General features: G+C 51.2%; 10 protein-coding genes and 1 non-coding gene across 11 annotated transcripts; 5 read left to right on the plus strand and 6 right to left on the minus strand.

The window, feature by feature from the left end:
- Window positions 1-950: 950 nt before the first annotated feature.
- Window positions 951-5,327, plus strand: QC761_0024960 (uncharacterized protein; the record flags this gene model as incomplete). The annotated part of the gene is made up of 5 exons (XM_062872149.1): window positions 951-1,171; window positions 1,240-1,332; window positions 1,407-1,463; window positions 1,515-1,566; window positions 3,958-5,327. The coding sequence occupies exons 2-5, from the start codon at window positions 1,291-1,293 to the stop codon at window positions 5,325-5,327; spliced, it is 1,521 nt and encodes a 506-aa protein (XP_062735995.1). The 5' UTR covers window positions 951-1,171; window positions 1,240-1,290.
- A 94-nt stretch (window positions 5,328-5,421) lies between these two features.
- Window positions 5,422-5,982, minus strand: QC761_121885 (uncharacterized protein). The gene is made up of 2 exons (XM_062875452.1): window positions 5,666-5,982; window positions 5,422-5,611 (listed from the first exon to the last, which is right to left on the minus strand). Exons 1-2 carry the CDS (start codon window positions 5,793-5,795, stop codon window positions 5,523-5,525), a joined length of 219 nt encoding a protein of 72 aa, XP_062735996.1. The 5' UTR covers window positions 5,796-5,982; the 3' UTR covers window positions 5,422-5,522.
- Window positions 5,983-6,108: 126 nt separating this feature from the next.
- QC761_121890 (uncharacterized protein) lies at window positions 6,109-8,642 on the minus strand (the record flags this gene model as incomplete). Its single annotated transcript, XM_062875453.1, has 3 exons — window positions 6,109-6,899; window positions 6,950-7,265; window positions 7,402-8,642. 3 exons carry the CDS (start codon window positions 8,640-8,642, stop codon window positions 6,228-6,230), a joined length of 2,229 nt encoding a protein of 742 aa, XP_062735997.1. The 3' UTR covers window positions 6,109-6,227.
- Window positions 8,643-14,076: 5,434 nt separating this feature from the next.
- Window positions 14,077-14,424, minus strand: QC761_0024990 (uncharacterized protein; the record flags this gene model as incomplete). Its single annotated transcript, XM_062872150.1, has 1 exon — window positions 14,077-14,424. One exon carries the CDS (start codon window positions 14,422-14,424, stop codon window positions 14,077-14,079), a length of 348 nt encoding a protein of 115 aa, XP_062735998.1.
- Window positions 14,425-14,807: 383 nt separating this feature from the next.
- On the minus strand, window positions 14,808-14,972 carry QC761_0025000 (uncharacterized protein; the record flags this gene model as incomplete). Its single annotated transcript, XM_062872151.1, has 1 exon — window positions 14,808-14,972. The coding sequence occupies one exon, from the start codon at window positions 14,970-14,972 to the stop codon at window positions 14,808-14,810; it is 165 nt and encodes a 54-aa protein (XP_062735999.1).
- Window positions 14,973-16,431: 1,459 nt separating this feature from the next.
- On the minus strand, window positions 16,432-16,743 carry QC761_121895 (uncharacterized protein; the record flags this gene model as incomplete). Its single annotated transcript, XM_062875454.1, has 1 exon — window positions 16,432-16,743. One exon carries the CDS (start codon window positions 16,741-16,743, stop codon window positions 16,432-16,434), a length of 312 nt encoding a protein of 103 aa, XP_062736000.1.
- A 1,159-nt stretch (window positions 16,744-17,902) lies between these two features.
- On the plus strand, window positions 17,903-17,994 carry QC761_0025020. The gene has a single exon. It is a non-coding gene; the product is annotated as a tRNA-Glu (tRNA).
- Window positions 17,905-22,591, minus strand: QC761_121900 (uncharacterized protein). Its single transcript, XM_062875455.1, has 6 exons — window positions 20,479-22,591; window positions 19,980-20,419; window positions 19,737-19,929; window positions 19,619-19,685; window positions 19,466-19,559; window positions 17,905-19,409 (listed from the first exon to the last, which is right to left on the minus strand). The coding sequence occupies exons 1-6, from the start codon at window positions 20,560-20,562 to the stop codon at window positions 19,280-19,282; spliced, it is 1,008 nt and encodes a 335-aa protein (XP_062736001.1). The 5' UTR covers window positions 20,563-22,591; the 3' UTR covers window positions 17,905-19,279.
- Window positions 20,768-22,410, plus strand: QC761_121910 (uncharacterized protein; the record flags this gene model as incomplete). The annotated part of the gene is made up of 2 exons (XM_062875456.1): window positions 20,768-22,138; window positions 22,189-22,410. The coding sequence occupies exons 1-2, from the start codon at window positions 21,647-21,649 to the stop codon at window positions 22,408-22,410; spliced, it is 714 nt and encodes a 237-aa protein (XP_062736002.1). The 5' UTR covers window positions 20,768-21,646.
- Window positions 22,592-22,963: 372 nt separating the features above from the next.
- QC761_121920 (uncharacterized protein) lies at window positions 22,964-24,452 on the plus strand (the record flags this gene model as incomplete). Its single annotated transcript, XM_062875457.1, has 2 exons — window positions 22,964-23,141; window positions 23,216-24,452. 2 exons carry the CDS (start codon window positions 22,964-22,966, stop codon window positions 24,223-24,225), a joined length of 1,188 nt encoding a protein of 395 aa, XP_062736003.1. The 3' UTR covers window positions 24,226-24,452.
- A 12-nt stretch (window positions 24,453-24,464) lies between these two features.
- On the plus strand, window positions 24,465-26,191 carry QC761_121930 (uncharacterized protein; the record flags this gene model as incomplete). The annotated part of the gene is made up of 3 exons (XM_062875458.1): window positions 24,465-25,432; window positions 25,522-25,646; window positions 25,703-26,191. 3 exons carry the CDS (start codon window positions 24,465-24,467, stop codon window positions 26,125-26,127), a joined length of 1,518 nt encoding a protein of 505 aa, XP_062736004.1. The 3' UTR covers window positions 26,128-26,191.
- Window positions 26,192-27,268: the final 1,077 nt, after the last annotated feature.

A 27,268-nucleotide genomic window follows, 5' to 3' on the forward strand; every position in this document is an offset into this window, starting at 1 on the left:
CATTCCATTACCTCCCAACGGCTCTAAAGAGAAAATCAAGGGATGGATGAAAAAGAGGGGCCACCATGGGGTTGTGGAGTGGAGGCACAGACCTGATGATTTGCGCAAGTTCAAGAGTGAAGACGTAAACAAAGTAAAAAGTGAGGAAGAAGGCAGGAATAGCGCCAGTCAGAAACCGACCTACATGTATGATCTACGCGCGGATATTAATATCCATGAACCACGGCAGAATAGTGATGTCGATGATGTGGCAAGTTTGTATTCAAAGTGATTGTCCTTTTTTGTCCTGGAAGAAAAGGCAGACGTCGTGGCCTGGCAGCGGGGCCGAAGGTATGAGGATACGTAGTCTGGTACTACTGTGGACTCAACGAGATTTGCCAAGCTCACTGTAGAAATTTGATATGGGGAAAGGGGGACGGGGGCAAGCTTCAAAGGGTGTCCCTCAAAAACAGCATGGTACAGAGAACGTATGACGATTCCCAAAACCAAGTCTCCATCTCTAAAGGCTTGCTAAGTAGCTCTGAGTCGATACAGCCAATTTTGGAAGCTCCGCGTGTCAGAGATCCGCTAGCGTTGATTTATTGACGCTCCTTTTTCTAGCCTACCGTGGGACTACCAGGACTACTACCCAGGTAATGGACAGACTGGTTATTCTCGTTCATGCATGGAATTTCTGCTAAGAGACATTGCCCCTGTTACGTGGCAGATACAGTGCCACCACCTGCCAGACCATCCTGCTGCAGATCGATTGGACGCCAGCTTTCATGCATGACCTCCACCGGGTACAGTGCCTTGATGGTTGCCTTCTTGGTAAAAGTGAGGCTTAAACCTAATGATTGGATAATATGTGACTGGCGGCGGCTGGGCACTGTCGTGTCGCCTCGTTTTGTGCAGTTTTGTCTTACTTATAGAACCTGTTTCTACCACTCCCCTTATCTTCATACGCAACTATGTGAGAGATGCAGCTTGCCAACCTACCTACTTCCACAGTTCAGCAACGGCACCTTCGATATATCCTCTCTATAACATTTGTTGACTTACTATATTCCACAATTCTGACTGAGGGAGTCACCAAGGACAAGCAACGAAAGGATGCCACATATCTGTGCTGGTAATGATGCAGCCTACTGCAACAGAGAGGCACAAGCGGGAAAGCGATATTGCACACGCCGTAAGTCTAAATATTTGTGATCGTACACTCCTTCCACCCCCAAATATATGCACTAAGACTTCCATAAGACGGCTGCAAAAGCCTAGGTTGCGCGAATCCAAAAGCCACAAGCTATCACTATGGAACCGGGACTAAGACCGCTTCAGATTATTGCTCTCAACGTACGTGTGCCTCACTTCACAAGCTGGGATTGGGCTAACGATAGGATCCATCGACATAAAAGATGCATGTGCAGAATCAGGGTGCTTCAGGAAGCGTAGCCCATCTCAAGGAGCCACATACTGCTCACAACGTAAGTCGGGTATGCAGGTCTATTTTGTGCAATACTGATCGTCTAGAAAAGACGCTTGCCAGTTCGCAGGATGCCTTAAAGGCATATACCAAAGAAGCGACAGGTACTGCGCAGCTCGTTAGTCTCCCTACTTCCCCAGCACCCATGTTGAACACAAAAGTTCTAGCAGCGCACTTTGCTGATATAACGCTTGCCCAGACTATGCAATATTCTACTAGCACAAGAAAGTTGTAACGGTTAATAGCTAGATAACTTCACTCACGGTGAAATATATTATTGCGCTTACCTTAAGTCGAGCGAGAATTGGGACTTTTCGTGATGGCACTGGCATTTTGTGGCGATCATCTTCTATTGCTCCTGCGATTAAAGTCATAGGGACACGTTCAAGTAGCAGGTCTTCCAAGGTCACAATCAAACTTCCCTAAAAATAGCACTTTTCTGGCTCTGACAAAGCTGAAAGATTGCTAAGAGGGATAGAGAAACCTGAGAGCCAGATTGAGACAAGATAGCTATTCTGGATTGAATGAGATCCGTCACTTAATAATGACTCTCCCCTATCATATCTTTCCCTTTCTTCTTCTCTAGCATTGCCCGCTCGTCCTCCTCGAGCTCCTTGTCATACTAGTGCATCCATGGAGGGCCTGTTGTTGTGGAGGGTTGCCTGCGGTACATCTATCAGTCCAACCCAAATCCGCAGGTTTTAAGGAGTATTTGCCGCAAGGGTTGGGTCCTTCTCTTTGGCCTCGGCCTGCTCTTTCTTCAGCTATATTAATGAAAACAAAATTGCCAGTATACTTCTAAGCGCTTGCAACCTGCAAAGCGGGACACCCCTTCTCCTCGTACAACCTGTTCACCCCGCCGGGTTGGTCCTCTGCCAGTCAAGGGTCAGTGTGTATCACTGGGGTTATAGGAGCGAAATGATACTTGGCAGAAACCCCTTTACATTCTCTCCCGAATGCTTTATCACCTCCTCAACCTCGGGTCGCTTGATACTTTTCTATTTTTTTGGTTGAAGTCCTCAGATGCTGGGGAATCCCACGTTGGAGTGTCCGGCATTGGACATATTTGCTTTGGCGCCGACCAGTTTGCCTGACTCTGTATAGGACATTGTGGAATGCTTTTATTCCAAATAGATCAAGACAGGTGCATGTAAATGAGAGGTTGAGTGTGGGACAGAGGGGGAGGAGCAGTGGTTTTGTTTGCGGAGGAAGATGTGACATCTAGATTGAGATAAGCCATTTGTTGTGCACTTCTTAGCTGTACCGAACCAGATTGTCTAGAAGCACCTTCAACAGAGTATCCCTTTCAGAGGTTCTGGATACCAGTAGGGGTTCGTCACAACATACCAAGCTAATATGGTATGGATAGGTATGCGAGTCTTGCCACTCGTCTTGCACCTTAGGAATGTACGCAAAGACTAAGATCAACTTAGTATAGTACCGCAAGGGCATCACTTTTAAAAATAAGAACAGCCAGGAACGTGGATTCCGTTCGTATTTACCTGAGGTTCTAGGTATCTTTTCGCCGCCGATTTTATTTCCGATTTCCATTTTCGACCAGCGCTTACATTTAACAACACCCTCTGTCAATATACATCGAGGGGAGTGAGCGTATCATGATGGCAGAGAAATTGTCCTCAAATTTTGGCAGTATGTCTTCCCAAACCAGAAGCAGATTTCCCTGGAAGTGACACTCTGGCTGCCTTGCATATTGAGCTTGTACCTTCAGCTAGAGAATAGCCCTGTCGGCTATTCTGACAGGCCTGTTAATTAACTTTTAAGGCTTGTTAGCTACCCTTTAGGGCTTAACGCCTGTTGGGAACTCTTCCAGGCGTGGTTTAGGATATTATCCTGCATTGGTTTACTCTCCATTGCCTGCTTTTTCATCCATAACCAAACAAAACAAAAGGGATTCAGGGGCTCGATGTCTGTGCGTATTTGGGGTCCACTCGGCCAAGGGTTAGGGTGTGCTTTGGGAGTTCATAGAATACTTGCTGAGATGGTATTCAAAGCAATCCGTCCCAACACATGGGTGCTTTGAAGACAGGGTTTGAATTGCTGTTGTGGCACTTCGGCATTCAAGGGTCTTTGGGTTATCCGTACCTATTCTCAGCCCCAGCTTCAATACGCGGGTACATCCGCCACATTGACTTGGCATCAGCACACAAGTTCTACGCGTCTTGCATCTATGTCAGCATGCATTGGCATGGATGCTGTGCCGCAAATGCAACGTACCGCCTTTAGGCTTCAGGGGTCGGCAGAAGGATGACCTCCGAAAAGGAGTTTTCAATCGACAGCCGACGATTTTCTTTCACTTTGCAAAAGGTTAATTTTCACGCGTTTCCCAGACCACCATGTGATCATGTTCACCCTCACGCGATTCACGCGACACACAATCCTCATCCTTTTCTTCATCACACTCTCTTTTCTATTTTATCACTCTCACAGAAATCCGCCAACGCAGAAAGGCTCCTCATTTCTTACATCAATCCCAGAAATTCTGAAGCCTCTCACTTCTGGGAAGCATCCCCCGCCGCGATACAAGCCAACACCATCATGGCTCCCCCCACCCGTTTTCGACCCATTCCCCTTGCTGGCGAATACCGCCGCCGATCCCCCACCAATACCCGAGTACAATGTTCCTCGTCCTGAAATGCACAAGGAATACGGCCTCGACCGCGCCCCCCCGCTCTTCATCGGCTTCACCCGACAGTGGCCCATGCTCCTCCAAGCAGTCGTCAGCTACATCACCGCGGGGTGGCCGCCAGAGAACATCTACGTGGTCGAAAACACCGGAGTGCACAACATGAACAAGCAAGGCAGACTCACCCTCCAGAACCCCTTCTACCTCAACCACACCACCCTCCACCGACTGGGCGTCACCGTAATCCAAACCCCCGTTCTGCTTACCTTTGCCCAAATGCAAAACTTCTTTCTGTCGATAGCCTACCAGGAAGACCACCCCTATTACTTCTACAGTCACCAAGATGTCCTCGTCTTCTCGTTTGAGGAAGGCCTCGACTTCATCAGCCGACCGGCAGACGGCAACTGGGAATTCTACAGCGAGGCGGAGAAGAAGGAGATATTGTCTCCTGTCCAGGCCGGCAAAGATGGCTACCGGACGATTTACGAGAACTGCCTCCGCGACTTGCAAACAGTGATCAAAAGAAAGGAGCGCTGGGGTTTTAGATGGTATCAATACGACCACTTGACGCTTGTCAACAGGGAGGCAATGGAGGCTGTAGGCGGGTGGGACTCCCTGATTCCGTACTATGCAACGGACTGCGATATGAATGGCAAGATGGGGATGGACGGATGGACCATGAAGCCGAGGAGGGTGGGGATCATCAATGATGTTTCCACCGTGCTGGAGGACTTGGAAGTGCTCTATCGGAACAAGTACAAGATGCCAAAGTTTATCGATCCAGCGCCCTTGCCGCCGGAGAAGGAGGCAAAGATCGCAAAGGCCAAGGCGGAAAAGGAGGAGAAGGAGCGAAAGGAGAAGGAGGAAAAGGAGGGCAAGGCAAAGAGAGAGGAGCACGGATTGCCTGCTGATCAGCTGCAGTATTTCCGAGCTTTGAGGGCCGTGGGCGATGAGATGGGCAAGTACAAGTATCGGGATGGGGCTGAACAGCGGAACAACTGGCAACGGGCGCAACGAGGTGGTGAAGGAGAGCCGTTTTATTACAATGCAGATGGGTTTCATAGTGCCTTTTGGACGCTGACAGATGCCGGGAGACGCATCTACGAAGAGAAATGGGGTCATAGAGGTTGTGACTTGGTGTCTGGCACATCCCTGACGCTCAAGGACCAGTGGCGTGTGGAGAAGGACTGGGAAAAGAAGAAGGAGGACAAGAAAAATTAATACCTTGGCTGATACAAAGGCCCTTAATGTTGGCGCATGATGGGGGATCTTGCATTTGAATTGGAAAGTATCACCATGAAAATTGTTGCTTATTCCATATTGAAGTCAACTCAAGCGTAAAGGTCGAACAAACACGCCTCGAACGCCAGAACCATTACCAATGACCGATCGCTCCCTTTTGCTTCACCTGCGGCTCTATTTAGAATCCTTGCTGAAGAATGCACCCTCGCCACCAAGCTCCTCGAGCTTCTGCTTGGAGTTTTCCTTGGACTCCTCGCTTGTGTCTTGGGCTTTTGTTAGTACGAGGGTCTTGACGTGGACAGCTAACTTTGACTTACTTGGGTTGCTCAAATTGGCCTTGTGGCCGCGGGCCTGGTTGCTGATCTCCTCGGGAGCCTGAAGGGCATTTTCCTGAGCCGCATCGCCGACGATGTCACGCTGCTTGGGGTTCTCGCGGAGTTCAGGCATGGTGATTGATTTGACGAAGACTTGACAAATGTCCTTGTATGTTGATTGATGTGCTAATGGGTTGTTCAATTGCTGAGTGGATTGGGTTTCAACTCGTGTCAATGCGAAGGTGAAATTAAAAGACTCTGCGACTCGCGGCCTGGTCCGCTCTAAATAAGTCGGTGGGCACCTTGATATGACACATTGCTTTATTTATGACTCGTGACGCCATCAGTACATCATGACCATTGCTTTGCACCTGGCATGACATCACCACTCCGGATTAAACAGTGAAAGCCCGGAAACACATCATTTGGCAGACAATGACAAACTCTTTGATGATTGGATGAATTTGACAATGAAACGCACAACAAACAAACAAACAAACAACAAAGTTCGTCATGACCATCTGCACCCAGAAGCCCATCCCTGCTGCAGCTGTCTTCACCACTTCTAGGTACCCTGAACAACGCTTGCGGCTTCCTCATCATTGCCAGGGGAAGTCAGTTTGATGATCAGCTCGGGATCCCGCGAATAGACACGGAGTCCAACAACAGCAACAGCGTTCCAGAGCGAAGGTTGATCCTCATCATCCTCCTCTTCGTCCTCGTCATTGTCATTTTCTTGCCCTCCCTGCCCAACTTGTTGGATTTCTTCACGACCGGCCGCAGCAGCTTGTGCCTCATCAGACCCTCTAGGTGTCTCCTCGCCAGCCTCAGTAACACTCGCCTTTTCTGCCTCTTCGTCCTCCTGTTCGGTTTCCCACCCATCACTAGAATCACCCTTCTTCTCCTCCTCCTTCTTGAAGGCCTTGGCATGGGCGAGATCAAAGCTTAAACCGACCTGCCTCAGCTTTTCTGGGCGGCGTCGAGCTGAGGCCTTGACAATCGCCTCGACAGGAGGCTTGCTTGTGTCGCGCTCGGCAGTGATCTTGGGCAGGACCTCGTAGATGCCTGGCTCAAGATCAATCTCGCAGTTGATGGACCGATTGGCGCGAAAGAAGTTCTCAGCCTGCGGACGGACGCGGCAGAGGTAGTCCCCTGGCTCGGCACCTTGCGTCTGGAGGATGAAGTGTAGAAGAAACGAGTATTCTCCCTCAAGACCGTTGAAGTAACGGGTATCCAGCTGTCGAATGTCAGTCAAAGGCACTGGAGAAAATGCGGAGGTCAAGTTACCTGTTGCAGAACAAAGACAGCAGTGGTGGCTGTTTTGACCTCGATAACGAACTTGCGTTGCAAGTACCCAGAAACCCAGGCAACATTGACGTTTGTCCATTCTTGAGCCACGGCCCACTCGTCATCGAAGAGACGAGTGCGGTATAAATTAGTGAATGTGTGAAGCATGTCGTTGTAGCTCATCCAGAACACGCCGTCGTCTTCGAAGCGGTAGTCAAGTTTGGTGAGCCAGTATGGAGTCCACTCTTTTGAGCCGTCCGACCACGGGCCGGTCCATTCGCCCATGCCGTCGCCACCGCGTGCACCCCAGGGGTTCCTACATCATCATTAGTATCAGGGTTTGATGCTATGTCGAAGTTCTAATGGAAAGAAAGGAAGAAGGAGAAAAAAAAGGGGGGAGGAAAGAAGACAAGAGGAAACAAGACTTGGAGCGAGCAGAAAGATAAACAAACCTGATCTTGACCAGTCTAACGGTCTTTCCATCCTCCCCATCCTCCTCTCTAGCGGCCAAAAGAGAGTAGGCGTGCGCGTTGGCCAGTCCGTTCTTGTTCGAGCCATTCCTGTCCAAGATATCCAGCCCAAAGACAAAGTTCCCATTCTCATTCACCAACTCCTTCCATAATTTCTCCTTGAAGAGGACATCCTCCAACGCCAGCTCCGAATTGACCCCCCCCGTCAAATCCTCCACGCCCTCACCAACCCACCCACCCCAAATAGCGTGATAGTCCCCATGGGCCTTGGCATACGCCTTCTCCAACAACGGCAACCAAGTCTCGTTTTCCTCCCGACAGGCCGCAAAATACAACGCCTGGCTCCCCGTCTGCTTCTCCCTCCTCCACTTCTTCACAATGGCGTTACTCGGATCATGCCCCCCCCCCTCATAATCCCCGTTCGTCAAACACAAGTGATCATCCACCACGGTATACACCCACTCGCCATCCCGATAAAACACAAACCCATACACCCCGCACTCCTCATCCCTCGCGACGCAAATCTTGTCCATCAGCTCCCGCCGATGACAGATGGTAGCCACGGCAGACAACCACCAGCAATCGAGGCTGTTGCTCCCCTGCATTATGTCCGAACTGCTAAACCCATCCACCTCGAACTTGGGGTCCTCAAAGATCCACCCAACTCTGTGCACCGCCTTCGGCTCGGGGTCGTAGTCCTCCTCATTGTCCCCTTCCTGCTCCTCGTCAAGCACTCTCTTCCCCATAATCTTCCTCAGCATCGGCACCGTCAACTGAAGACAGTCCGTCCCGTCGAAGACTTGCATCCTCTCCAGCGTCCCGAGGGCATCCTCAACGGCGGCGGGGTTGCCCTTGGCAGGAGGGGACCGCCAGTTCAAACCCAGCAGACAGTCCCACTGGTTTCCCTTGAGGTCAAAGTCGGGGTCGGTGAACTTGGAGTTGGTGCGGTGGCAGTCCCGGACGATGCGGGCGATTTTGGCGCGGCAGGCGTCTGCCGCGGCGGCGTAGGAGGTGCCAAAGTTGGTGGTGGTTGGGGAGGTTGTGGTGTCATTTTTGGAGAGGGCTGAGGGGCGGGGGAGGAGGGAAGAATAGAGGGAGGGTGGGAAGATGGTGGTGACTTTGCCGGGGGATTTGGTGATGTACTTGTCCCAGAAATCATGGACTTGCTGTTGGGGTGGTTTCTTGCTTTTGGAGGCTGCTGCTGGGGAGTGTTCGCAGGACATCTCGACGGTGGCGGTTGATGTTCTTCGGCGGGTTGAGGTTGATGTCTCTAGGAAGGACGGCAGTTGTCGGGACAGAATTGCTGTCTCTTTTTATCTTGCCCATCACCTTCTTCTCAGCTCTGGGCGCTTGTCGTACGCTATTACCCCATCGTCATCTCAGCTGGCCCCAGATTCTGTCGTCTCTGCGGTGAGCATGCCCAATACGCCCCCTCCCCTCCCCGGTGCTGCATTTTCGATAGTGCCGTCTGGCCAATTACCATCTCCGAAGCGGCTGACTCAAGACGGTCAACTTGCAAGCCCGCTTTTGTCATCGCAATCCTTGAACTAAAAACCACAGGCTATCAGTAAGCGCAAAGTCTTGGTTGTCCAGACTTTGATATGTTGCGGTTTACGGAGCATGGTCCGTTGCAAAGTAGTCAAACAGAGGGCAGAATCGCAATGGTATCTGGGATTTCGCTAAGGTAAAATAGCATAGCAAGAGCGCAAAGAAAAAGCTCTGTCTTGTCGCAGGAGGGCCCACCGGTCAGACAGCACCGAGGTCCTGTCGCCCCATCAGGTCTTCCACCTCCTGCCCATCGTTGCCCCAAAACTCCTTTCCGAAATCATGTCGCCCAATTCCATCAAAGTGACTCGCAATACACAGAAACACATCATCTCGTTCGGTTATTAATTCATCGGGCAGCGATCGTCGTGTGGGGTGTCGGGCTGTTTAGAAGCAGCAGTCGAGGCACTCGAGGCAGCATTCGCAGGTCTCTCCGCAGAGCCAGCAGCAGCACATGGCAGCAACGCTGTGATGAAGGTCAGTGATATGTCCATGTCTTGGCGGTCGAAAGTGGGTGGTGATCGGGATCTGCCATATCGCTGTCGGTTTGTAGGGCATGCTCGAGTCGTGGAAGAGCGACCCTAGGCCCTGCAGCACGATCTACAGGCTCTCGTCAACCACCCCTGAGAGAAAAACTCACCAGGTGTAGAGGCAGCCGTGGCTCTTCTCCTCCTGGGGAGGGGGCGCTTGCTGGTACTGCATCTGCTGCTGGGGAGGGGGATAGCCCTGGGGAGGGTAGCCCTGTGGGGGATACCCTCCATCCGGTGGGGGATAGCCCTGAGGAGGGTACCCCTGGGGAGGGGCTTGGGGGTAGTAGCCACTGTGTGTCGAATCTCGTCAGTCTCGTGTCGGTGGCGGGCGGCCGTAGTTCATTGTCCAGGCTCATTTGGCAGTTTGCGACCAGTCACCCGCAGCGCAAACTCAAATACTTCAATCGCCGTCGGAAAACAAGGGCCACAGCCAAACGAAGGAACGTGGGGAGGATAGGCACATACCCCTGCTGAGGAGGATATCCAGACATGTTTTGGTTGCGGTTGCGACGGTAAAATTCACGGGGAACTCGCTGTTGACTTTGCAAAAGGAATCAACAGATGAAAGGGCGGTGGATGACCTTTTTGACAGTCGACGACGCGCGGCGGGAACGGGCAGGTGGATTCACTGAGCGCTGCGTGTCGCCAGGATTGATTCATTAGGTCTGTGGTCGCGCCCAGGGGGCCAAGCTCCGCCAAGGAAGGTTATGATGCCGTCTCATCCGAGTGTCTGGCTGCAGTGCGCAATGATACCAGGAGGCCGCCCTGCGCACCTCCAAACAGTCAAGTATGTTTCGATCGACGGGGCATATTGTAGCATACCTATAAATGCTCCGTACAGCAATTCCACATTACTGAGTGTGGTGCCCGGTTGACTGCAAACAGGTTATTATTGGGTTTGGCGCGCCATCACAGATCGGCGCCACAGTCGGATCACAGTGGGGCCGTTCCCGGGTATCGGCCTTAGCAGAACTCAGGGTCCTCTTCCTCCCGGCTCACGGCACCGACAGAGGCCTGGACCCTCCGGATCTGTGCAACGGAGATAAGGATAACCCATCGACCACCAAAAAGAAAAAAGACACCAGAAATCTCATAAATCCGCGACTTCATGAGGTCCATCCAATGCAGCATAGAGTGCATATGCGGATACTGAAGGGAAAATATCACAGGCGCCGCCAGTCGGTTTCTGATATGGGTTCCATGACGATCATCGGACCCACTGGCAATGCCGTCTTCTTTGAAGATGCCAAGAAACCGTGTAAACAAATCCCCCTGATCTAGCACGCTGTGCCCCTGAATGAGATACATCACTGTGACATAATGTCTGTACAGCGTTGGAGGACCCTGGAACAAGCCCTCTCCACCCCTTAACTATCCCTTTGTCACAGCTTGAACAATATCGGAATCTGGACATGGACGATTTCCATTTCCGTTCTGGGACCTGAGCAGTCGCCGCTTTAACCTGACCAGAAGTGGAGATATCCTGAGCAGTGGGAGTAAGAGCCTGAGCATGGTGAGCAAGGCCCTGAGCACGGTGAGCAAACTCTAAGTACGGTAAGTAATAGATAAATCTACCTAAGACCAGGCTAGAGGTAAACTATAGTAGAGCTATTTTTAAAGTATATACCTATTCTACGGTAATTATTATTGATATTATAGAGGGGTTTGAGTAGAAGTTGTTAAAAAATCAAAGTAAATAAAGGAAGGAAGATTTATTATTTAGTATATTTCTGGGTTAGAGATACCGGCAGACGGGTTTGTAATGGTATTATAAAAGGAAAAATCCGCGAAGTGTATATGGTTATGAGGAGTGCGAGATTTTCCGGGTCAAGATATATGAAAGGACGTATTTTAACAAGGGAAAAAGGCTATTAGGGTATAAGGAAAAGAAGTTAAGGGACACGGAAGGCATGTATTAAGCTTAGGAGGATATTCGTAATAGCTTCAGTTGTAACGCCAGTGTACTGTCTGTGGGGGAGGTGTGGGGCGCCTGCAAGGCCCACCTCTTTCACCAGACCCACAGCTGCTGTTTGCTCCTGGGGTATATTTCTGTTGGTTTTCCACACTCTGTAATTTTACCTAAAAAAAAACCTCAATAATATCAATTTTGTTGATCAATTCTCCTGCTTTTCTGGCCTCACTTTCGCGGGCAGCGACTTCACTAGGCCGCCGTCCTACACAAGATGTCTCAATCTAAACACTCAGGATACCGTGAATACAAGCTGTGATTGCATACTGCCGAACTATCTACTCTAGCCAAACTAACCAAGTGTTGTCCACTGCCTTCGCAAGAATCCAAAAGCTTCTGGATCAAATTCTCGGACATTTGCTGTAGCGCTCTGATGCCGTAGTACCCCAGTGTCAGGCTCTCGTCGGAAGACAACAGGGTCTTGATTTGTCCTCCCTTTATTTTGATGTTAAATCGGGTGGCTTAGTAGGATTCCCTTTCTTCCTCTAAGATGGAGCCGATGAAGGGGTAAAGGTCAGCTATCCTTTGGTCATGTTCTCGCCACTTGATGTCTGGGTAGCATTTCGATCCCCAGATGTCTTGTGCAGAATGCTTCCTGTGTCTAATGCAGAACCTCTGCATGAACGGGACTGTTTGGCGGGGGTTGGCTTCTTGGTGTTCAGTGAGCAGCTCTCGGTCGACTTCTTTCTTACAAAGAGGGCAAACCGCTGGTTTGAGCGCGGGGAGATGTATGGGAGACACTGGCGGTTCTGATAGAGAGGAGGTGAATGGGTCGCCAAGTAGGTCTGGTATTTTTGATGGTTCCAATGCAGGCGAGCGCCATGGGCTGGAGTCATATTCAGGAGGTGGGACCGAACGCCAGATCAATACAATATTCGGGGACGAAGATGCTTTAGAGGCCTTTCTCCTAGATAATCAAGCGTACCCTTTGAATGACACAAGGGAATATGTACAGAGCGAGGGCGACAGTGCCAGGACATTCTACACCAAAATCTCAGGACTCATCAAGTTCGCCTTACCATTCATAGTCGAACGGTCAGAATCAGGACCTCTTGGCCCAACCAATGTCAACCAGACCGTTGACTTTATTTTGGGGATGCGGAGAGCGTCGCCTTACGATAGGAGATCCTAATAAGCCTGAGATGATTGATGCCGCAAAACGGATGGGGGGTGAAGGAAATCACAATCGGATATGGCTAGAAAAAGAGATAAAAAGGTAAGTATAACTGCCTCAGATTGATAGCTCCGTATTGATAGGTATAAAATAGATACTGCCATAAATACAAATGCTTCGTTGGATTAGTAAATGACGGCCTGTCCCTCCTGATCTTTATATTCCAAGCTCAGATGGTTCAGAACATCCGGGAGGAAAACTGCCAGGTTAGCGGCCTTCTTTTCTCAGGCAACAATGCATCATTGCGCTATGGCCTCTTCCGAGCAGTGGCCCATCAGGTTCGAAGAATGCAAGCTGCCACAGCCCCGGCAGCGATAGTGGATGGTTATGTTCGCAGACACAAGTGGTTGTCAGGGTATCCTTATTGGGTCAACGGACATGACGAAAATGAGGAACGCGAACCACATCCTAATGGCCATATACGGAAACTTGATCCGGGTGGCGCATGGTACTGGGCTGATACGACTGACAATCCCATCTTGGACGAGAATGGTGAAACTATTTGGGATACTTTTAGCCTCATGTGATGAACCACTCATCAGAACCTCTGAGAGGGGAACTGGTTGGAGGCTGCTTCTGAATGACGGTTCGGTGTAGCTAAAAGGTACATACAGTGTCACGGGTAGCACAGGTTGACAGGTTAATGACGGTATTATTCAGCTAAGCTACAGTCTGGGCTCTATTCCGTTGGTTACAACTGGGACCTGGGACAACTGATTCATCTTTTTTGTATGCTTTCCGCAACTTCTTGCATATCTGGAACCTCGTACCCGGTGATCTTTTCCACCGTGTCCTTTCCCCCTCCAGGATGGCGACGTGATTCTCCAATCCCAGAGGATCTGGCCAACGCCCTCAAGCTCTTTCCCAAACAATGCAATATTGTGTCTCGCCGGGATACCGACCCTAACATTACCAGGCAAGTGCAGATTTTCGGCAAGATGTGAACTTGTGTTCGGCAGTGTGTCAGGTAAGGGTGCTTACATAGCTGCTATTGCGCTCGGGGAGTGCCGGCGTCCACTAGTGGCATGCAAATACAATCTGTACACTTGTTGCAAAATTCACCTCGCTCCAAAAGCATCCACGACATACTCGCCCGTGTTGGCGTCAGACATCTGGCTGCCCATTGTTCGTTGGTAAGAGATATGTTTGGGAAGCTGATTGTTTCCCGTCATTGCGGTAATTTTGAAGTGTGACATATATCAGCTACTTATCACCGTAGCTTAGTCTCTCTGCCTCTCTGCCTTATGCACTCTCATAGCTTGATCCAGCCATTCCACAATCTTCGATGCGGAAAAGTGTGCCTTTCTCGGACTCGAAGAAATACTGGAGAAAATCGGGGGCTTTATCGTTGTAGTTCTTGTTTTGACCTTGCATACGAGAACAATTTATGTCAGATACGCTCGGCGATCTCAGAGTTATGAGTACTAACAGTTTGGATACTAAGCGGAGGGAGGCATGGTTTTAGGGGGGCCGCGACGTTGCGCCGAGGTTCGGCAGGGAGGCTGCTGCCTGATACGAGTTCCCTGTGCCTCCCTTACCTGTCTCTTAATATCATCCTTTAACGTCTCCAATCCATGCTCATTAGTTATTTTACTGGTAAGAGGCTCGGAAAGCTCAAAGTCGATCGCAACGATCCTCTGATAAACACGTAGAAACTTGTGGAGCCTTGGATCCCCATGAAGAACCCCGTTTTCCGTAAGCAGGTTGTACATGTCCCGGAGTTCCCCTAGAAGGAGAGGATTATTTAGGTCTTTAATTGGGAGATTGTGTAGCGATACTCCTTTCATGTGACGAACCCCTATCCAGAACCTCTGAAAGGGATACTAGTCGAAGGCACTTCTGAACAATCCTGGTTCGGTACAGTTAAACAGTGTACAACAAATGGTTTGTCTCAATCGCAATAGTCTAGATACCAACTACTGAGCTTGGCCGACCAGGGATTGCTCACCTGGCGGGTCTGCAGGCTCAGGCGAAGGGGGCGCATGGGCGTCCACCTCATTTAACGACTCCATTCCCCGACGAAAGAGCTCTGTACCCCAGTCACGCATCGAGTCACGCTGCTTACGCAGGCGAGTCAAGGAGCTCAGCGTCTCCGCCAGTAGTTGCTCTTTCGCAGCTATTTCCTCGTCGACTTTCTTTTGTTCCGATAAGTTTTTAATTACTACGACCGTCAGTAAGAGAGACCATAATACAGAACCAAGCACCTACAAGAATCCGCCACGTTTGGCCCATCACACGGTTTACCCACTCGAACGCAATTCGAATAGCTACTCGACCCCTCCTTCATAACACAACGCCCTTGAGGCTTCGCGCGCCAGCAGCGGGAGCACGGCATAATTTCGACACCGTCTGGATCGATTGAGGTAGAAATAACTGTTCGTTCGCGAACAGTATCGCGATAGCGTTTCTCTACGGGACCTGATATCGTTAGGAATACAAGGGGGAGATTGCGAAAGGAGGAAAGGAGAGGGGTTACCTACGCGAAGGAAGGAACAGGAGCGCTAAGGGTATAAAGATAATAACGTCAAATCTTTCGGGACGAAAGACGTTGAGGGGGAGTATTGTGTTACAGACTAACTATACAGTAAGGCCGTATGGGGACTGCAGCTAACCGTATCTGCCAATCAGAGGCGGGGGCACGACAGCAGGGCTGCGGGAGGATCACCTCTTGGCAAAGGTGAGCAGGATCACCACGGAGCGCTGGTGAGCGAGAATGAGCCAGGTCTTGGCGATAGGTCTATATATACGGAGGAACTAGATGGCTCGTAGATAGTTCCGTAGTATGCAATACAAGTCACAATCGTTGGTATCTTAGCTAGTGTGATTGAGACAAGCCATTGTTGTACACTGTTTAGCTGTACCGAACCAGGATTGTTCAGAAGTGCCTTCGACTAGTATCCCTTTCAGAGGTTCCAGATAGGGGTTCGTCACACACAGGCCTGAGGGTATGGGTGAGGAAGTGGAGCTCACGAAGGATTCGGGGGAGGGTTCAGGAATCACATATAAAAGCAGTCTGCTTTTCACATTCTATTTTAGACGGGACATCGACTTTTATTTCTTCAAATTTTGTGCTTTGCACGCGTGCAGGCAATTCTGGCCAAATTTCTGAGGAGATGTAAAGTGATTGGAGAAAGCTATTGGAGTGTAAAGAGATAATAAATTACAAGGAAATACGCATATCCCGCTTCTCTGCCTACGTAATTATTCCAAACATTACCCCTTTATCCCCACAACCATATCCCTTTCCACCATTAGCCCTGTTGAAATAAACATCCAATTATCTCCATCCCTTTGGGAACCTCGCAATCTGTGCCAACATAATTCATAGAAAACAAACAAAAGGTGTTAATCCTCTGACATGCCGGTCATGAATCGGTACCCTCAATTAGATATCATCATCAGCGTTAACCTCATAATCATCCTCTTCATACACCTCCCGCCAAAAGTCGGCACCGCACATTTTTGAGAGAGACGATCCTACTCGGGCAGACAGTTCCACTTGAGCTCAAGGAGATAGTGACGCAACCAATATTGCAACCGTCGTCGTCCACATGAAATGCAAGGTGGTGGTGGTATCCTGGACACGCAACCAAGTGTTGACAGGTGAGAAACGCCGGTAAGGACTGCGTAGCAATGAATTCAACAGCCAAGGTAGGCGTGAGACGGTAGTATCGGGTGCAGCACCCGCCGATAGGTCGGACAGACCAGTGGTTCGGTGCTGTTTATGTTGTAGGATCGGCTGTGAGTTTCAAGCAGTAGGTGGGAGCGTGCATATGATACAAGAGGAGTCTGAATCAACACGCTCCCTTTTCGCAAGCATCGCAAAGCGAGGCAGAGCTGGCTACGACTGCGCTGCACCCGTGCTTGAGGTTGTGGTCGCAGAGCTTGTCGGACATTGAGCGAGTGTGGTTGGTGTCTGGTAGATATAATGGTTCAGGACGCGCGAGGGTTTGATGTACGGTGGTATTGGTGGGCTGACAGACTCGAAGATCGACCAGGTCTTGGTTTGATATAAAACGAAAGTGTGTCGATCCCAACAGAGCGAGCTGAGGTTCGAGCCGGACTGGCGATGGAGAAATGTAGCAGGGTGGACCTGCGATGATCATCCACCGGCTTTATATTCACCTCTATCCCTCGCAGCGAATTACTCAACCCACCCTTCTCACAGCCTTCCGCCAACACAAAAATCACCCTTCTTCTTCGTCACATCTCATGCCCTCCATCCTGCAACGGGGAAATCACCCCCATGCACGATTGCAGTCTTCAGTGGGGGGTACTCTGACTTCACTTCGCCGTCCAGCTGCGTCAACCTGCACTGTATCGACCTATTCGTCCAACTGCATGACGAGATGGAAGGGATGGGATGTGGAAGGAGTCAAAAAGTAGCGGTCCAAGATAGGTACCCCACCTTGGCTATCCAGACGGAATCTAAACCGCGCGATGAGACCACCCCTCCTCGATGCACTCGGCCCTTCCAGGCTTTTCGTTACCCCCAGGTTGCGCCACAAGTCGAGCGTTGGTTTCTGGCTCGTGTCTCCTAATTCCCGATAGGGCTCGTCCTACTTGCTCGCATTCGCATCATGTTGTGAGCTCCATGTTATATGCAGATGATCGGACATTCTAATGTGCCGAGAACTGGGTATTTTGGCATGCGGCCGCCCTCCCGCTTCTTGGTAACGAGAGAATGTTGTTGTGGCTGGTTTATGATATGATGCATCGCCCATTGCGGCCAATGACCCGGTTGTAGAGTGGACGGCGCATTTCTCTACCCCCCAAGGGTGGGATGAGGTTCCTTCTATGCAATGTCGGTGGTGATGGAGTTTAGGGTAGATAGCGCCTCGGCAATACCAACCTGGAAGGTACCTAAACTGTGCGACTCATACCATCAGGATGCCCGTTGTTAATGTCTTTCATCTGAAAAGATCCATGAAAAGAAAAAGACTGTTGTCAGGTATGTCCGGCCGTTCCCGAGCACCCAAGCAACCTTGGCAGCTGGCTTCCAACCTGACAGTAAGCGGAGAACTGCCGAGAATTGCTTGAGATGTATGGGGTTTCTGCAAAAAATATTAGAGATATCATGCTCAAAGCAGAATCGTGGGGGTCATGCGGGACCCATATTCCAACAGCAATTGGGCAGAAAAGACCGAAAACAGGGGAATATTCTAATCAATTGGGTAGAAGCGTTTTGCTTGGGTTGAATTGTGGATCCTTCAGCAAAAACTAAAACCAAATGAAGGTAGAAATAAAAAACTGCGAAAAAGGAGACTCGGATACCGGGAGTCGAACCCGGGGCTGTTGAGAGAACAGACACTTCTGAGAAGTGAGAGTCAACGATGTTACCGCTACACCATACCCGACGAGGATGGTTCCGATTAGATTACGACAACTGTGGGTGGAACCCAGCCCTATGTATGCCCTTGACTCGCAACTTTTCACCCACTGCAAGTCCCGCAAGCCAATGGCGCTGACGAACCATCAAAGGGCAACAACATGTCTGCGAACCTTGAAGGATAGCTCTCAGAGAGATTGGGGAGTGCATGGGACAATCTGACCTCCACCTTGGCATGCATCAGAAATGAGCGAGAGGGTGTGATTCCTGTGTAGAATGTGATATTACATATGCTACTTAAGCCCTTGCTGACCATAGAACAAGATGTGGTTGTCCCGCCCCTCCACTTCTCGATCCCATCCTGCACAATGCTCTGGCGGTGGTGTGTGGCTCTTGACTCTGGTTGGTGTTGCCCCCAAGTATCAACTTTGTGGGTTGAGCGTGGGCGATGGTTGACTTGAATGCGACTTTGATGGGCATCCCATTGCTCCGAGGAAGCGTGTGGTATTCCCGCTGGCATGTTTTCTTGACTCGAGAAAAAGGATGAGCGCTATGACTAGCGGGTGGCAGCCGAGTCGAGCTTATAGCCTGGCGTTGGCATCGGAATTCTTGAGAGTTTACAAGCTCGAATTGCCCTCCCTTCTTTGCGTCCTTTCTGTATAGTAGAAGACAAAGGTGCGTCTTTGACTGATTCCTGAGGTTGTGTGTCGAAAGACGCCAGGTAAACCAAAGCTATAGCCCATAAGCCGAGAAACAAGAAAAGAGGAGCGGCGCGGGTTATGAACAAAGTCAGGCGTTGAGACCGAGTTAAATCTATCGTACGTGCGAAGTTGACCGCTTCTGACGAAAGATATCTGGCAGGGGCATTCATGGTCGTGGTGACGGGCAAAAAATGCTGATGTTGTGCCAAAAATGAGGTTTCTCTTCCAATGACGGCAAGGTGCAGGGCTCAATAATAGAATGTGGTCGAAGCCGCAGCATATTTAAGAACTCTTACTTGGGACGGGGTCGGCTCAACAGCTGACAGCCATCAGAGAGATTAGCTTCGTGTTGTGGTCAAGAAGTGGCTCCTGAACCACCGGAATCTACAACGGTAAGGAGCTTCCACTGCGAAATTTGCACACTGGAGACCGATTGGCTCTGAAGCTAACGACTCATGAACGAATTTGTCTGAGAAATGCCGCAGAGACAACGAATAACATTCCCTGCGTCTGGTTCTGCTCCAAGGTTCCCTTCTCACTGCCCGTGAACCGGTTTTCGCTACCCCTGGTTATCAGACTCGCCTTCGACGCAGTAAGCCACCATCATTGCCGCTAAAGAGCTGGTGACGCTGTTGGTGCAGCATACGCCAGTGACCAAGAAGCCGTGTATCGCGATGTGGCGACGGGAACCGGCGAGCCGGCTTGGTCATAAGTCGCCGTCGTAACTACGGATTGTTGGATCCTATCTCCTTGATCAGAACCATCCCAAACCATGACAAGAGTGCAACTAGTACTCACCAACTGCTCCAACGTGTTGCAGTTGTTGGTCCGGTGACTGGACCCAGTGCGACTTGAGTAGTCTCAGGCCACGCACCCGACCAGACGGTAGGCCCTAATAAAAAAATGGTCAGCACCTGACAGTGAAAGCTGGAACTGTAGATATTGACTGACCTGGGATTTTATAGGTGCTAGCATCGGTGCAAGGGGCGAGGGGGGCGCGTTCAGTCGAGCAATAAATCTGAACCGAGCGTCAGTGAGTTCATGTGTTCAGAATTACCTTGAAACATACATTGTAGTGAACTCCTGGATCATCGTATTTGTAGGCTCCTGGGAAGGAGACTCCTTCCGGGAGCTCCACGGTGCCATCACCAACCACTTCGATTTGGACGCAGTTTGGATAGAACTGAGCACCACGCCGCGAGTTCTGGTCAAACCGAGCGTCCGCCTCATGGAGACCAACCATCTCAGCACGAATCAGATAGCTGCCAAAGTCAGCATCGGCTTGCATCACTGCTATGAGGCCAAGACTCACAAACCAGCCTTCAAGTTTGCCGGAATACGGAAGTTCATGAGTCCATTGTTGGCCTTGATGTCCCATGTCGTTGCCCACTTTCCTGGGGAGAAAGGTGTGGGCCCAAGCTCATACAGTCCCTTCTCCCAAATCTTGACAAAAGAGTTCTCGGTTGGCGGATCAGGTGTGAGATAGACAAGTGCAGGGCCATGGTGACTGAAGTCAATCACGTCGTCAGCAATCGTGCGATTGTTGTGATGCCAATCGAGGGTGATGTTGTCTCCGGGGGCCACCTTGATAGTGTGAGGGACTTGGTTGTCTCCCAAAACATTGCAGCGCATGTCGATGGAGTTCAGGTCCTTGACTGGGGAATTGGAGTACCCCCTCGGAGGAGGACCGTTATATGCTGGTGTGCGAATGCCGTTGAAGGTCCCCTGGTCCACCCCATTGACGAACACACCCTGCATTGGTTAGTCTCCTGGTTATGTCGAGTGCGAAAGGAGGGGGGGGGGGGTCATACCCAGATGAACACATGAGCCTGAGCCACACCCACATTGCTCACTGCCACCGCAGCCGCGAGAACGGCTTGAGACTTGAACTTCATGATTCACAGTTGCAGCTAGGACCTTGATACTCAACAAGATACCCCGATGGATCCAAACAAGAAAGCAACGCCCTCGTCATTTACATATACACGGCATCAAACACAGCCAGGGAGGCCCCCTTCACGCAACGGGTGCAGCATCTTCCGTCGCTTTACGCCGAGAGCTTCTTAATATCGAGCGGGCCGTGGTAGCCGAGGGTGTTTAGCCGGATGGTCAACCTCAAGTTTCTCAAAAAGTATGCTGGCCAGCAACAACCCGATAAGCTCCCAGCTCATCATTTCAACAGCAGGTAGGTGTCGAGGGGCAGTGGGGCCATATTGGGTGTCGGGGTAGGTGTGAGGTCCTCAGATGTCAGAATGTATCTTGGAGGGGTATACTTGACTTCAACAAAGGCCTCAGACCGATATGCCCCAGGAAGCTTATCTCTCAACCAAGGCCAGCTACCCATCACGGTAGGAGCAATCCTATAAAGCGGAACAAGATGGGACCGAAAGAGCGGTGCGTGCCGCGGCTGGCAAATCGTTGTGACGAGAGAGGTATTCGTAACTGAGTCCGTATGGCCCACCGGGCTTTAAGACACCGAATGTAAAGTCGAGAACCCGTTTGCATGGCCAAACAGTGAAATACCGGGTGGGGCTTACGCGCCTCGACCGACATGGGGTGTGGGGTGTTGGAAACAGTCGGCATCGGCTCCGACACCGTCAACCTGAAGAGGAAACGGGGTTGTCCAAGCGGCCCGTTCTACGGGAGCACCCCGCCCATGGAAGAGCTGTTGAATCCAGGTGCGGGGGAATTTGCACACCGAGCTTCGGCCACTAACGGCACCGAGTGCGTGATGCTTAGCAAGCTCCATTTGTCACCCAGATGGTGTTCTCGATAGCGCCATATGACGAAATTCGCTCCCTTTTGTCAGCAACCAGGACCTTTGCGCCAATTCGAATGACTTCAAAAAGTGGTTTGGGCGCCTTGAACCAAGAATCGGCAAAATCACCCACGTCTCCACCTCTCAAAACCCTACTTTGACGACGAGCCCCTGATACCGGCAGCCAGCAGCAAAGACAACAATCACAGAATATATACAAAATGGGTTCTACCGACGCCAAGCTCACCTTGTACACCAACCACAGATGCCCATGGGCACACCGGGCTCACATCATCTTGGAGGAGCTCAAGGTTCCCTTTGAAGAAGTCATCATCGACCTTGACACCCCTCGCACACCGGAGTACTTGAAGATCAACCCGAGAGGCCTGGTCCCTGCACTCTCTTACAACGGCGAGATCATCATCGAGTCTGCTATTGTCGCGAACTTCCTGGCGGACGCCTACCCATCTCATCTCCTGCCGCCCTCCAACACACCCGAGGGTGCGCTGCGCCGTGCACGTGTTGCATTATTTGTAGACGCCTTCATCTCCAAGTTCAACAGCCAGCTGTTTGCCCTCTACACGGCGGAGGGCGAGGCTGCGAGAGCCGAGATCGTAGACAAGGCCGTCGCCGCCCTTGTGAAGGAAGTTGAGCCATTGCTTGCAGACGCCAGCCCTTATTTCGGTGGCAGTGACAAGCTCACACAGGCTGAGGTGAGTTCGGCGTTTGGGCGAGTAGAGGAAGTCCACTAACAGCTCTCCAGGTTTTGACTGGGTCATTCGTCGTCCGTCACAAGAGCTTGTCCAAGACGGATCTCTACCCCTCCAACCTGTGGCCATCGATTGTCGAGAAGGCTCCCAACTTTGCCAAATGGGCCGAAGTTGTCGCTGTACACCCGAGCGTGACTTCCATCTTTAAGGAGCAAGAGATCATTGACGGGACCCGGGCCAGGATTGCGAAGCTCAAGGCTCAGAAGCAACAGTAAGGAGCTTGAGCTCTCGGTGTTTTCGAGAGGCGGGGCCGGTGGGGTTGAGAAGCATGTGAAGCCATCCAGACAATGGCAGCTATGAACTGTGAAATAAACAAGCAGTCGCTCTGCTGTTGCCTATGTCTGTAAAGAAAATGCTGTTCCCGTGACGCTTCATTATCTCAACGAACAAAGACACGCGAAAGACGCGTTCACGAGTTGGAATTCATTTTCCCCTGCACCTGGATCCCTGCTGCTTGGCAGATCCCCCGGATTCAAGACTGCGTCAGGAGCTCGGACCACCACAGGCCGGCCCCAGCACCCAGCACCCAGGGCAGTTTGCAGCGGCAGCCGAGGCATGGACTCTCCTCTGGCACTGCCCTGAACGCCAACGCCAAAGCCACTTCATTCAAACGCTCAACATTCCATCACTCTGGCAAACTTGCGAAAGCCCTCGATCGAGATACTCCCTACCCTTGATATAGCGATCCCGACTGCGACCGACGCCGTTTTTCGTCACCCGCTGCTCTTGTTTTCGCACATGCCGCGCCTTTTGTAATCGCCGAATGCGATGTCCAAGCCATCCGACAAACAGGACCTGGCCGCTGCGCCAGGGAGCTCCGGCGTGAAGCGCGCCTTTTCGCTCCCACCCCAATGGCTCCATATGTATGATGACTTTATCACCAAGAACTCCCACCAGGTGTCGCAGATAGAGTCGACGCTGCGATCACTGACGTACATCATACCTGGTAATTGCTCCCCCTGTTTCTTCGAACCCGGGCATCCTGGCGACCGCAGAAACTGATCGTAAACTGTTATCTAGGTCGTTTTCGCGATGCCGAGATAGCCTCCGAGTCCATTCACAGCGGTGTTCAATTGCTTTCCTTGTATCATGATACCCTTCTTTCCCGAGCGGCCACCCTCTCGAAGCTCCCCCTTTCTTCCCTCCCCCGCGCCCCCTCGCCGCAAAGCCGTTACACAAAGTTCTGGACCCTCAAGAGCGCCTTCTACCGGCGCGTCGCCTACGTCCTGCAGATTGTCAACTACGTCCAGCTTCTGTGCGAAATGTCCGCCAAGCGCCGCGGCGAGCGCGTGCGCTGGAATGTCGTGGTTCTCCTTGAGGCCATCAAAGCATTCTGCAAACTTTTACTACTTCGGATAACCAAGTCGCGGCCGCTTTTGACGCCGGTCTTGCCCGAACGAGAACCGATACCTGACGAGGCACCCGAAGACCCGGAGGAGGCCGAGCTCCGCGCGCTCGGGGAAGACGATGAGGATAGGAAACCATTCGGCAAGGGGTCTGTTGGTGCGCCCCAGAGGAAGGGCGTTGGCCCCAACGGGGAGTGGACCATGCCCCGCACCGGCATGTCTCTTCCTACGCTTCCCGCGCCTGGGGATACGAGTGGCTATCTTCTTTCAAGGGTCCTCACGGCGGATGACATCAAGCCGGCGTCAAACCTGCTCAACAGACTCCAGGGTAGCGCGCAGTTGGCTGAGGTGCTACACATCCTTGCACCTCTTGTCTTTGCCATCGCGCTGGCGCGCAGCAAGGACAAGCGGAAGTCCTGGACGCCTTGGCTGTTGGGTGTGGGAACTGAGCTCGCGGCCAGGCAACTGCGTGACAAGGGCTTGCGGACGACGCCGCTGGAGCGCGAGGAATGGAACCGTCGCGGTTGGGCGATGGGCTGGTGGGCTATGCGCGGGGCCTTCTACGAGAACGTCACAAAGGGGGTTGTGGGTGGCGTACGAAGCCGCATGCCAGGGCTGCTGGCTGGTATCATTGAAGACTACGAATACCTGTGGGAGAACTACTACTTTAGCACCAGCGCGTAATGGAGGGGGTTTGCCAAGGCATGGTTATGGGCCGAGGTTTAATAACGAGCGTGGAGAATTTGGTTGTACATATTCTTTAGCACTTTTTTCTAGTTGTATTACCGTCTTGGAAGTGTACGAATGTAACGACGTTGCTTTATCGAGGCTGTTTGGTGTTCTGGGCGTGAGGATTGGGAAGATCGTCGGCGATAAGACAATCCAAGAGGTCCGGCTAATGTGCCCCTGAGCCGTACCAAACAATGCCGGCACTGCCAAAATGCAGTACCCTTGGCAACGGCAAGGACATGATCAAGACACGACACGGTAGTTCTTCATACTTGGAGGTTACTTATCATGTCTCTTCAGACTTTCACGTCATCAAGAAGGCGCTGCTGGCGTTATCTCAGTCGCCGGCCGCATCTTACAACATGTTCCCAATTATATCTGCCCTTGCCGTCCTCCTCGGCAGTCAAAGAGCCCTGGCAGCCTCAGATCCCATTCCACCAACAGCCAGCTCATGCCCAAACAACAGCCACCTCAGCCCTCTCACCCACAAACGGTCTTGCCCACGGCTCGTTGATGACGAGACGGCCATCCTGACCAACAGCTGGTACCCCTGGTCCATTCCCCCAACCTGTTTCGACCCCACAAAACAAAAGGGCAAACGCCCCAGAGTCAAGCTATCGAAACTGTGCACCTTCACCACCCTCAACACATGGGCCGGCACCCCCCTGAGTATCATCACCACCCCAGAAACGGCCGCTGATGTCGCCTCGTTCATCCATTCGCCATATCTCTCCTGGCTGGAGAACGACCGGGGTGGTGTCCCCTTCAGGCCTACCCACTACCCCAAGAACCCTTTCAAAGTGGAGAAGCTACCCAACAAAGGCTATGGTGTTCTTGCCACGGAGCCCATCAAAAAAGGGACAGTCTTGATGGCGCAGCTGCCGGTTATGCTGCAGTTGTTGGAGAGCGCTGAGCAAAATGACAAGTGGGAGACGAGGGACGTGTTAAGACTTTTGCAGAGGGCGGGGAATCAACTTCCCAAGGAGCAGCAAAGGGAGGTGATGGGGCTGGCGGCGCAGGGAAAGGGGTATATCGTTGATGACATCATGAAGACGAACACGTTCGATGTGACCGTGGGGGTGTTGGAGGGTTCGACGGGGCAGATGGGGTGGGGGAGTCATTCCGGGTTGTATCCTGAGGTTGCGGTCAGTTTCCTCTTTTTGTGACGGGTGAGGATGGGGTGGTTTGTGCTGACAATGTAGGTTGGCAGAGGATTAATCATGCTTGCAAGCCGAAGTGAGTGTTGTCTGGTGGGCTCTCGAAGAGATGGATGACTAACCTGACCAGTTGCTTCACACGTTTCTCTCCTTCCACCCTGATCATGGAGATCGTAGCCTACAAGGACATTTCTCCTGGCGAGGAGCTTTCCATCTCTTGTCTGCCCACCACTAATACCTCCGTCCCAACCACCGCCTGTACTAACAGCAGCCAGACGCCCCCCTAAACATCCTCTCAGCCGACCGCTCCGAACTTCTCAAATGGTGGGGCTTCACCTGCACCTGTGCCCTCTGCCAGAACCCCACCGCCATCCAAAAGTCGGACAAGCAACGTAACCGGATCCAGGCGCTACTGGAAGAGTTCGACACCCCGTCCAGACTGACAGAGGAAAAGATCGCCGAGATCGAACAACTGGTAAGAGAGGAAGGGATGGAAGGGCAAATGGGCGACTTGTACAATATTATCGGGAATGTCTACGCTCAAAGGGGGGAAATTGAGAGGGCAAAGGAGTACGGGAAGAAGGGTGTTGTATGGCTGAAGCAGTATGCCGGGGCGGATAGTGAGAGGACCGAGATGGCGAAGGGGTTTGTGAAGAGGTTGGAGGACTTTGAGAGGGGGAGGAGGGATTGGAGGCCTTAATGATAGGTAGGCATGCTGTGGACAGAATAAATGGCACTCTAAGTAGAAGAAGTTTAGCGCGGGATAAAATGCTGGTTACGCCTACGTAAAAAGAGGATCGAAACTCTTCGAAGCCACTTGTAGCCCTATTAGCTTTGAAAGAGACCTACCTATGTTAGCCAGCTACCTAAGAGGGCTACTTATTACCTCCAAAGAAAATGAAAAGGCAAGCCTTGCACGTTTTATTGGCTTGCATTACCAGTTGTTTCATCCAGCGCTTGATGACTGGATGCTTGTGCTCTGCGACTCGAGTCCATTATCTTCTCGACTGCCCTGGAAAAGACCTTGGAAGCTGAAAGAGAACCCCGTTGCGGTATTAACGTGAAATTCCAGTGCACAAAGTACGGCACCCAAATTGCACTGTTGTTGTCTTTGGACAACAAAAATAATAGAACAAAACCGCAGTACGCGTGCCCTCAACGTTGACCGAAAGGTATTCAAGGATAAGATACCTAGTCAATAAGCCTTACAAGTTATTAAGAACACTATAAATGCTCTGCTCACTCAGCTTACCTAACGCCCATTTCCCCACAAGAAACGCACCAGAAGGACTCCCCAAGGAAAAGAAGGACGACATCGAGGAGAAGCCAGAGGGGCGAAAGGAAAAGGTCCTGAAAGTGGGATACATCGAAGAAAAAACATGTTTTTCAATCTTCCCAATCTCGTCCATCTAACATTCCTCATCATTAAATTGTATTCTATCCCAATCACCAATATGGTTCTCCTACTCGTTATCAAGCGTAGCTTTCGCAGGTTTGATGGCAATTCATCCCCGTATATTTAACCCCCTTCGGTCTCCCCAAGAACTCTCCGTTAGAAGGAATTGGGCTATTTGTAAGACGTGTTGACCAAGGTGTATGTTAAGGCCTAGTATGTGAGGTGTTCTTTAAAGCCTGGGAATTTGTCTAATGAAAGGACATTGAGCAACTTGTCTAAGGTCATATTATGTTTTCGTATCTCTTGACTATTTTTCAAAGCCTATTAATTATCTGTCGAGGCCTGTGGGCTATCTTTTAAGGCAAGGATCATTATCTTCTAATGCTAGTTAACTATCTTTCAAGGCCCATTGGCTATTTTTAGAACGTACTGGCCATCTCTTCGG

The sequence above is a fragment of the Podospora bellae-mahoneyi genome, assembly GCF_035222275.1.
Source record: "Podospora bellae-mahoneyi strain CBS 112042 chromosome 1 map unlocalized CBS112042p_1.2, whole genome shotgun sequence".
NCBI lineage: Eukaryota > Fungi > Ascomycota > Sordariomycetes > Sordariales > Podosporaceae > Podospora > Podospora bellae-mahoneyi.